Genomic DNA, 11,305 nt, shown 5'->3' on the forward strand with positions numbered 1-11,305 from the left:
CGGCATGCAAAACCTGTCAGACAATAAGTAGACTGCTCTGATTATGTATATAGGGCTGTCCAAGTTAACTCATTTAATCACAATTAACTAACGCAATTATTCGCATGTGTATTTATTTTAGACATTTGGACAGTGGTTTTCAACATGTGGATCTCCTAATTATTTTTGGGAGGTCCCCAGATGATTAGCTTAATGTGCAACATTGTTAATCAACATACAGTAGGCCTATAAGTGTATAAAGTGACAATTATACTCATCCGCTGCAGCATAATGCAGTGCCATTATGGTTTCTTTGGGGTTTTTAATTGATTTCCAATAAAATATTAACATACTTTTGCATAAAGCAAGCATATTTTTGCCGGGTTAATAGCAATATAAAATACTTTGTGCATTTGTAAATTGGGAACAGATCAAAACGTGCAATTAATCGCACGATTAACTAGATAAACCATGTGATTAATCACAATTAAAATATTGAATCATTGGACAGCACTAATATTATTCTAACTGTTTATGCATACAAACATTCTCAGAGACAAGAATGTTATCTCCTTGTTTTAGATATAGAGATATAGATTAAACTGAGAGCTTGTGGCAAGAGTTTATTTGTATCTACAGTATATTTCTATCTATATCACCTGAATTGAACCCACTTTAAGGGGTCCCCAGGAGCCTGAAGGGCCCAAGGAGCACTTGTCAGTGCCTCAAAGCCTGCAGTACCGTTTGGTCCAGTTTCCTCAAGAGAGCCAAGGGCCCCTGGGCCCTTGGAATTCATTAGCTATTGGGCCAGGCCAATAGCTAATGAATTCCCTACTTCATCATTGAATAAATAGGAAATTAATTTACAAAAGAACACATACAAAATAATGGATATTCAAGGTTTCTGTCGGACAGTGACGCTGACGACATACTGTAATATACTGTAATGTGTCTTTGTCTTCATTCTAGGGCCTATAGGCTATAGGGCCACTTCTATTGTGAGTGAAGGGAGCCACTGCATTTATCTGTGGCATACATTACATCATCTTCATGTGTTTTTTCTTTTTCCAAATAGATGCAGATCACCAGTTTCTTTTGGCTGAAATGTTAATGAATGTACAAAATAAATAAATAAATAAAACTTAATTAGCATCATATGCAAGTGAAGGGGGGGGGCAATTACAATGTTTCTTAAAGTGCCGTTTCAAGGACCGGTTTGTGCAGCATCGAAATAATTATAAATGGTTTCATGTGCCGCACATTCCAGTCCATCATGTGGCTCACGACTAGTCTAAAGAGAACAAATGTGCTACATCATTTGAAAAACTGGTTCTGCCTCAATAAGCTTAGATCAGAATGTACTCATGTAGTCAGAGAAAGAGGCACACATTTCCCATAGACATGCAGGCCAGTGGCGTTTCCAGGAATTACATTTTGGGCTGGCAAGATGTGTTAATTGTCGTCTCCCCGCGCACAAACGTAGCACTAAACGTTTTCAAAGAGATATACCTGCCAGACGAGTAGGATACAAAGGCTGAAATGCATGCAATTACATTCCAATGGGTGATTGGTGGACAGAATGATGAATAAACCAGCCATGAATGTAGCAAAGTTGAGTCTTTTCTGAACCATTGTCCTCCCTTAAATGCCGATTTAATTTCCCACAACGCTTTATCTATTCCTTGTGGGGATAACAGAAGATGCCAAAGCTGTCTATGGTACAGTCTATGGTACAGTGATACAGGTTTGATAATGTTCGAACATGTAACAAATCGGACTGATTCATCGGACGTACTTGACCCCCCGTAGATTGTGTGCTATGCGGATTTGTGTTCCTTTCTTTTGCTGTTATGTGTTATTTTTATGTGTTTTGTTTTTAATGTGATTTTTTGTCTAAAATAAAAAACATTTGATAACAAAAAAAACAAATCGGACTGATCAATGATTTCTTCAAACTCTGGAATCTGGATTCCATTTAAATGAAACCCTGTATCTGTGCAATGGGGGTAAACTGGGAGGTAATTTTTTTTTTTTAAGATATATTTTTGCGGCTTACGCCTTTTATTTATGGTTTTATTTATGACATGCAGTAAAGGCCGTGTCGGGCTCGGGAGTCGAACCCGCGGCACACTGTGACTGGATTACCAGTCGGGTGCCCAGACGGTTACGCCACCGCCTGGGCTATTAATGCAATTTAATAAAAAATAAAATCACACCCATGTGAAGTGAGGGGCGCTCTTATCATCATACATCATCATCCATCATCTCATTCCGGCCAATCACAATTTGCGTCCCCACTTTTGTCTTCAAGGTTTGTGTTTACGTAATGTTTGTGTTTACGTAATGGCCATTCATCATCAATGACGTTCAATGTTTGTGTTTACACACACCCTCAAAGCTGGACATAGGAGGGGCTAGCGCCCCTCAAAAAGGGACATGCGTATATTAATACACAGGTATGAATAATCATCACATAAATCCACCCTCAAGGATACCAAGAGATTAAACATGTAACGTAGCCCGTTTAAAGATACTGACGAGTCTTGGAATGTGCAGTACACTGTGTACCAGAGAATTTAGGTCCAAACGAAAGGTTGGCGGCATGCAAAACCTGTCAGACAATAAGTAGACTGCTCTGATTATCTATATGTATATAGGGCTGTCCAAGTTAACTCATTTAATCACAATTAACTAACGCAATTATTCGCATGTGTATTTATTTTAGACATTTGTACAGTGGTTTTCAACATGTGGATCTCCTAATTATTTTTGGGAGGTCCCCAGATGATTAGCTTAATGTGCAACATTGTTATTGTTAACCAACATACAGTAGGCATATAAGTGTATAAAGTGACAATTATACCCATGTGCTGCAGCGTGTATAATGCAGTGCCATTATGGTTTCTTTGGGGTTTTTAATTGATTTCCAATTAAATATTAACATACTTTTGCATAAAGCAAGCATATTTTTTCCACTGCCGGGTTAATAGCAGTATAAAATACTTTGTGCATTTGTAAATTGGGAACAGATCAAAAACGCGACTAACTAGATAAACCATGTGATTAATCACAATTAAAATATTGAATCATTGGACAGCACTAATATTATTCTAACTGTTTATGCATACAAACATTCTCAGAGACAAGAATGGTATCTCCTTGATTGAGATAGAGATATAGATTAAACTGAGAGCTTGTGGTAAGTTTATTTGTATCTACAGTATAGTAGTACAGTATGACCTAAATTGAACTCACTTTAAGGGGTCCCCAGCAGCCTGAAGGGCCCAAGGAGCACTTGTCAGTGCCCCTTGGGCCCTTGGAATTCCTTAGCTATTGGGTCAGGCCAATAGCTAATTAATTCCCTACTTCATCATTGAAGAAAACACGGTTTCTGTCTGACAGTGACGACATACTGTAATATACTGTAATGTGTCTTTGTCTTCATTCTAGGGCATACCCTAGGCTATAGATCCACTTCTACTGTACATATGAGTGAAGGGAGCCACTGCATTTATCTGTGGCATATACAATATATATACATTACATTATTTAATGTAGCAGCAGGTACAATGTTTCTTAAAGTGCCGTTTCAAGGACCGGTTTGTGCAGCATGAAAATAATTATAAATGGTTTAATGTGCCGCACATTCCATTCCAAATACTTCATGTGCTACAGTACATCATTTGACAAACTGGTTCTGCCTCAATAAGCTTAGGTCAGAATGTACTGTAGTGTAGTCAGAAAGATGCAGGCTACAACTCACAGATATTGTTTCATTTTCAAATCACATAAATGTGAATGTTATCCACATATTGGGGCATGCAGAGTTGTCAAACTATATAATTGTTAAATATATTTGATAATAACCATGTGGACTTTACATGCTACATGCTACGTACCATGCTTTACACGGTTATGAAGGTTGAATGTTTGTTCTCGTTTACCTTTTCAAATTGTTTTTGTTATATAAACCAGTAAGACGCCTGAGGCCGAGGTCACATGCATGTACACATCCGCCTGGGCGAGTGCTGGCGCTTTGGCATGGGGGGTCAGATCAACATATGGAATGAATTCTGTACTGGCCATATATGGAGTGTGTCTTGAGTGTACAGGCTTTGATGAGGTCAGATCAACATATGGAATGTCAGTACAGGTCAGCTCCATAAACAGAGATCTAAGGGTGGCAGTGGGGGCAGTATCTTTAGTGTACAGGGTTTGATGAGGGCCCAGGTAGGGCCGGGCCTTAATTTTCAGGCCTGTTGAGAATGTAGTTTTCGCCAACTGCCGGGCGCGGCTGCACTAATAATTTGGTCAGCTCCATATATGGAGATCTAAGGGCCGATTTATACTCCTATTTTACCTCTGTTTCGGCGCTGTAGTGCCGAAATGATTTCGGCTCGTCAGAAATGTTCAGTAGCACCGAAGAGACGACTTTAGGACAGTACCCGCCCCCCCCCCGAACCTCAAATGACGCCACATTGTATGCTCTACAGCGCCGAACCGACTTTTATTCGGCTCAAAATAGGAGTATGAATCGGCCCCAAGGGTCTGATGTCAGATGTAGAGTTGCTGGCCAATATTGATGTTGATTGGTGACCAACCAACCAAACAACTGATGGGAAATGCACAATTTCATAGTTAACTGTGACCTGCGGTCGCAATAAACAAACAGTCAGTGAAATTTGGTTGAAGCCATTTTTTTATTTTTTTATTTTTTTTACTTAAATTGTTATCCCACAATTTTGTAACCCAGTTTTCTTTTCACCCAGTGCCAATTATCTAATGTAATCCTGGGCGCTACACTTCCTCTGCCAACCTGGGGGGGTAGCGGACTGACCTCATGCCTCCTATGCATGAGGAGACCAATGCCAACCTGGGGGGGGCAGCGGACTGACCTCATGCCTCCTTCTATGCATGAGGAGTCCAAGCTGCTTCTTTTCACCTGACAGAGGGGAATTTCCCCGGCCGGACGTAGCGCGTGGAAGGGACACGTTATTCCGAGCAGTTCCTTTCCCCTCCATCAGGCGCCCCGGCTGGCCAGGGGGAGGTAGTTTTAGAGACCAGGATTACGGCATGTTTTTGTGAGGGTATCTACCCTAGGGGACATGGGGAGAACATGCAAACTCCACACAGAAAGGCCCTATCACCAACACCCGCCTCGGGTATGGGCACTGATGACGCGGAGGAGGGAACACGCCGCCAGTGCCCACAGCGTCCCCAGCGGGAATCGAACCCAGGACCTTCTAGCTGTGAGGCGACAGCACTACCAACTGTGCCACCGTACCCCGTGGTTGAAGCCATTTCAATTTAGCAGACACTTACAGCAATAAAGTGCAAGGTTGAATAGGTCGTGAACACAAAGTTCTAATATACTTTTATCCAACATCATGGTATTAAAGTGGAAAGTTAGAGAAATAAAAGTATGCTACAAATGAACAAGTAAACAACATACCTACTGAACCATCTATCAAAATAACATACCATACCTACTATTGCTTGGAATACCTAACAAGCAGGAAGTTCGAGTGCAAACAAAATAAAGACGGTAAAGGCTGGCAGCTATCCTATTGCTGTCATGCAGCTATGACAGCTATGTGTTGTTATGCACAATGTTGATTCCACACACTAGCAGGAAGAGAGCAAGACCATCCTCTTTCACAGCATTACATACTGTGTAAAGTACATGAGGTGTAAAGAATAAAGACTTTAGAAATAGAAATCGGGCATTGTTGATATTCGCTGCAGCAAATTTATTCTACCCCGACATAAGACTTATGGTAAGTGAACAAATCTTTTTAACTCTACACCCTGGGAATAGAGGGTGGATTTAATTCACAATTCATGCATCATCATCAACTACTGTCTGAGAAACCTATTCATGCAAGAGTAATATATACTGTACATTTTCTATTTCTTTACATTAGCATTTATTGGGTAATGTATGATGTGTAGTGGTTATGTTGACTACTAGTGCAAACCAAAATAATAATAAATCCAATATTTTGTTTTTGTTTTTTATGCATTTATTTATTTATTTAATTGAATGATTGACGGAAGAATATAAAACATTGTGTGACTGCATGCGAGCAGTCACACAATGATACTGTATGATTGTACAATAATGTACAATCGTACAATGTACAATCTACACAGTAGATTGAAACCTTGTGTTGCATGAGATCTATGGGCTCCATTTTCGTTTTAAATACACAGTTTTGGGATTTAGCAGGGAGGAAGGGGTGTTCCCCCACTAAAGTTGGTATATTGGTTACCTGTCTAAATCCCTAAAACACCTCCGTTACCCGTTATATTATGCATAGGTGGGGGTTTGGGCGTTACAATAATTACACAAATCACCAGTCCACGTGCCATTGCCTTTAACCCATTCTGGGCGGGAACCCATTTTGGTGTTAGCACTATGATAATTTGGCATAAGTTTATGGGTGCTTTTAAAATCCTTTAATAATTTAATCTTCCCAAATGTGTGACCAAAATAGAAATTTAGAGGAAAGTGTGCCAGCACGCCCATGACCACACCTCTAGGCGCAAATACCGGTGTCTGCAAAAAAGATAGCTGGTGACACTGGACCAAAATACCATTGAGGGGACATTAAGTAAGCTCCTATACTCGTAATTTTCGGACGGCGGGTGCATTGCGGGCCACGTCGCGGGGAAACGGCGACGAAATTGGAGCCCTAAAACTTTACATGTTTAACTTTACGTTTAATGCCAAGAATTCAGTGAAAATCATAGACATAATAATGTTTTATAATGTTTGTTTCATCAGATTCATCATGTCAGAAGAGACTACATGTGATAATGCTCAGATCCTCAGTCCTGAGGTCCTCAGTGAATTGGAGGACTACCTGAAAGTGTACCAAACTGATGCTCTTAAATCAAGGAAGACCCACAATGCGTTGGAGAACGTGACTCTGAACATTGCTGTGACTGGAGAGAGCGGCGTGGGAAAGTCCACTTTCGTCAACGCCATACGAGGTCTTAGAGAAGGAGATGATGGATCAGCAGAGACTGGAGTGACTGATAACACTATGAAAGCCATTCGATACAATCACCCCACCATGCCCAACGTTTACATCGGGGACTTGCCGGGAATTGGAAAACCCAACTTCAAAGCTAAGGACTATCTCAAAGAGGTCCAGTTTGACACCTATGACTTCTTCTTCATCATTTGCTCCGTTAGGTTCAAGGACAATGACATCTTGCTGGCCAAAGAGATCAAGAAGAAGAAGAAAATGTTTTACTTTGTTCGATCAAAGATTGACCAGGATGTCTATGCCGAAACCTGTAAGAAAAACGTCACTGAGGAAATGGTGCTCTCCCAGATCAGACAGGATTGTGAAGAAAACCTGAAGACTCTTGGGAACATCAAAGTCTTCCTAATCTCCAACTTTGACCTGGGGAAGTACGATTTGCAAAACCTGATTGCAACTTTGGAGACAAACCTGTCAGAGCACAAGCGGTCAGCTCTGATTCGGTCACTTCCTGTCTGCTCCTTGGCCATGATAGAAAAGAAAATGGAACACTGGATCAAAAGTGCTGAATCTGCTGCCGGTGCTGCCTGTGCGACTGCAGCAATTCCCATTCCAGGATTGTCTGTAGGATGTGAGATTGGGATCATGCAAGTCTTTCTGCAAAAGGCCCTCATTTCCTTTGGACTAGACAAGACATCTCTCAGGAGACTCTCCGAGAGGGTCAACAAGCCAGAAGAGGATCTCAGGTCAGTGATGAAGTCTCGTTTCATTGAGGGGGTCAATGAGAAAGTGGTAGCCGAAATGATGCGTACAAAAGCCATGGTGGCACTAAAGACTGTTGAGGTTTTTCTGGCTACTATTCCTGCCGTAGGTAGTGTTGGAGCAATGGGAGTTGCTTATACGACAACGCTTCGTCTACTCCGTGACGGGATAAAGGAGATGGCAGAGGATGCCAAAGCTGTGTTTAGTATAGTGATGCTGGAAAACATGCCAGGGGTGGGCTCACCATTGGGGGTACAGGGAGAAAACATGCCAGGGGTGGGCTCACCATTGGGGGTACAGGGAGAAAACATGCCAGGGGTGGGCTCACCAATGGGGGTACAGGGAGAAAACATGCCAAAGGTGGACTCACCAATGGGGGTACAGGGAGAAAACATGCCAGGGGTGGACTCGCCATTGGGGGTACAGGGAGAAAACATGCCAAAGGTGGGCTCACCATTGGGGGTACAGGGAGAAAACATGCAAAAGGTGGACTCACCAATGGGGGTACAGGGAGAAAACATGCCAGGGGTGGACTCACCAATGGGGGTACAGGGAGAAAACATGCCAGGGGTGGACTCACCATTGGGAGTAGAAAGCCTGTACTCCCAGGTGGACTCAAAGCAAAAGGTACAGGGAAAACTCCTGGTGGGTCAGTCTGTATGTGACGAGCAGGAGGATTACTTGTAAAACAAAATATGTAGTGCATGTTATAAAATGTCATACATTGTTGTGGTAATTTTGGGAACGTTATTCTTTTCTATTTCTTTTTTTATTCATGAAAATATCTGGTGTAGAAAACTAGGCTACGATGAGGGACTGGGGTTGCAAATGATCCTTGGCTAAAAACCCCAAATCAAATGTAATGAAATGTTCTCATGATTTTAACTTGAAGATGCATTGTTTTTTGTATTGCCTATATAAAAATATAAATGCAAAAAAAAAAAAAGAAAGAAATGATCACATAGGTGAAAGAAGCGCTGCCTGTCTCAGTTGGGTTCTCTTCTCTTCTGTACTTGATTTGTTGTATCAATTGTGTAACAGAGGCTCATGCACAAATATGCATTAGAATATATAGTCTGTTAACCCTATTAATGAATTAATTGATGCTGAAATGAAATGTGACGAGCTGCAAGCTCAAGGGATCATGAAGTTAGTCCAGCCAGTTACATGCCACCATGAATTGTTGTTTCAGAACAGAAATTGGACTAATCAAAGAGGTCTTCACCCTAACTGTACTCTGGATTCCAATAAAAATGATGACCTATGCCTCTGTATTCTGTGGTGTGTTGATTTGACTGTTTTCTTTCTATCAACACAATTACAATGACGTTAATAATAGTTATATAAAGCCACGCCAAGCATACCAACTAAAGGCTGCAGTGTTGAAATGAAACGATTAAAAAGAATTAAATAAACAGGCAGGCCACAAGTAGCAAATGTTCTCTTTGCTCCACAAACGCAAAAGAGAAAGGATAGGAATTGTTCTACACGATATTCTACAAACTGAAATTGTATGGAGTTAGGCATATATCCTAAGAATTCAATAAGTTATGTTTGTTATACATATAGGCCTACTCAGAAACCTTGAAGTACTAGACATTTCTCGGTTGAGATATATTAGGTTTTTGAATAAGATGTATTCGTTTTATTTCAACCGGTACCTGATCAATCAGAACTAATGGCAAACACACATTGGGACACATGTGGGCCACTGTTTTTGCTCAACCCTAAAACACAGTGGTCTACTCTGGACCACTCTGGTCTACTCTGGAAAGTACATTCAATTTGATGTTCACATACCAGTATGACGTGAATTTATATTGGTTCATTCTTTTTTATTCTCGTGATTATAAACTCACAGTATAGAAATTAAATACTTGAATATAGCTACTGTAGATATATAGCTCCCCGAGGGGAGATTCTGATGATACCATAGCTCATAAAGGCATACAATAAGATTGTAAAATGCATCACAAAAAGGGGCCCTGGGCACGGATTAAGGGAAAGACAATTATATAAAAAATACATTATGAATAAGCATAAATATGTAAATGTCTGTTGCGGGAATTAAGTATTTCATTGGTAAGAAAATAGAACATTACAATACAAATGTATTTTAGTATGTTTATTTGATACAAAAGATGACAATAATAAGACACAAAATGGAAATGTTCAGCATCCACCTCTACAAATTGTTGAATTGATTAATTTATGAATTCCTCATTCCCATGAAAAAGAAAATGCAGGTGTCGCCTCTATCTGCAGAAGACCACAATGTTTACCGTCTCTGGGACATTCCATAACAAGCATACTCATAATATGTTGAGATTAAAATTAATTCACAATAGCTAAAATATATTATTGATGTTATTTACATCGTGTTAGGATTCAGTTATGTTTTATATGAAAAGTTATAAATTATTTACAAATAATACACTAACATTTTAGGCAATATATACAGTAGGCCTATAGTGTCTTATAAATCACCTCTAAGAAGATTGGCAACTTCATGTCTGAACGGAACAGCCCAAATTTAAAAACCTTCTTAACATCACCCCATAATTGGGTAGTTTTACCAATTACATTGCTAGAGTACTACTAGAGTACTGTACATAAATCTGACCATTGTAAAATGTTGTAAATTCTAAAGCATTTAGGCTACAGTACAACAACATTACATCATTTTTACAATCGTTTCATCACAAACCTGCGGCAAGTAACACTGCTTTAGAGTCTTCTGCCAATTATTCTATTGCCTGAGTCAGAAGTTTAAGAGTAGTGGCAAATGCTATCACCATTGTGATGGCCGGAACACCAAACAACATAGCCTCCACAATCTTTGCCATTAACATGCCTGTTGTGCGAAACATACCGGCCACGACTGTCTTATCTACTCCCTCGGAAAAGCGAGATTTCATAACTGATCTCAGTTGATGTGGTCGCTTGTTGACTCGCACTGCCAGTGCTTGGATGGATTTTTCAGACAGCCTAAAGGGCAAGGCTAAAAAAATAAGGCTAAAAAATAAGGCTAAAAAAATAAAATAAACAGGCCACAAGTAGCAAATGTTCTCTTTGCTCCACAAACGCAAAAGAGAAAGGATAGGAATTGTTCTACACGATATTCTCCAAACTGAAATTGTATGGAGTTAGGCATATATCCTAAGAATTCAAAAAGTTATGTTTGTTATACATATAGGCCTACTCAGAAACCTTGAAGTACTAGACATTTCTCGGTTGAGATATATTAGGTTTTTGAATAAGATGTATTTGTTTTATTTCAACCGGTACCTGATCAATCAGAACTAATGGCAAACACACATTGGGACACATGTGGGCCACTGTTTTTGCTCAACCCTAAAACACAGTGGTCTCCTCTGGAGGGGAAGCTATACCGGGCTTCTCTGGAAAGTACATTCAATTTGATGTTCACATACCAGTATGACGTGAATTTATATTGGTTCATTCTTTTTTATTCTCGTGATTATAAACTCACAGTATAGAAATTAAATACTTGAATATAGCTACTGTAGATATATTGCTCCCCGAGGGGAAATTCAGATGATACCATAGCT

The 11,305-nt window shown here is 40.1% G+C and overlaps 1 protein-coding gene across 1 annotated transcript; it reads left to right on the forward strand.

Moving 5' to 3' along the window:
* The first annotated feature begins 5,619 nt into the window (after positions 1 to 5,619).
* LOC310855723 (interferon-gamma-inducible GTPase 10-like) lies at positions 5,620 to 8,673 on the forward strand. Its single transcript, XM_083760846.1, has 2 exons — positions 5,620 to 5,756; positions 6,767 to 8,673. Exon 2 carries the CDS (start codon positions 6,774 to 6,776, stop codon positions 8,418 to 8,420), a length of 1,647 nt encoding a protein of 548 aa, XP_083616972.1. The 5' UTR covers positions 5,620 to 5,756; positions 6,767 to 6,773; the 3' UTR covers positions 8,421 to 8,673.
* The last annotated feature ends 2,632 nt before the right edge of the window (positions 8,674 to 11,305 follow it).

This window comes from Protomyctophum parallelum, assembly GCF_964188405.1.
Source record: "Protomyctophum parallelum genome assembly, chromosome: 3".
Taxonomy (NCBI): Eukaryota; Metazoa; Chordata; class Actinopteri; order Myctophiformes; family Myctophidae; genus Protomyctophum; species Protomyctophum parallelum.

What these genes read in the sequence shown, in the direction of transcription:
- LOC310855723 (XM_083760846.1), top strand. Translation starts at nt 6,774, where the DNA reads ATGTCAGAAGAGACTACATGTGATAATGCTCAGATCCTCAGTCCTGAG.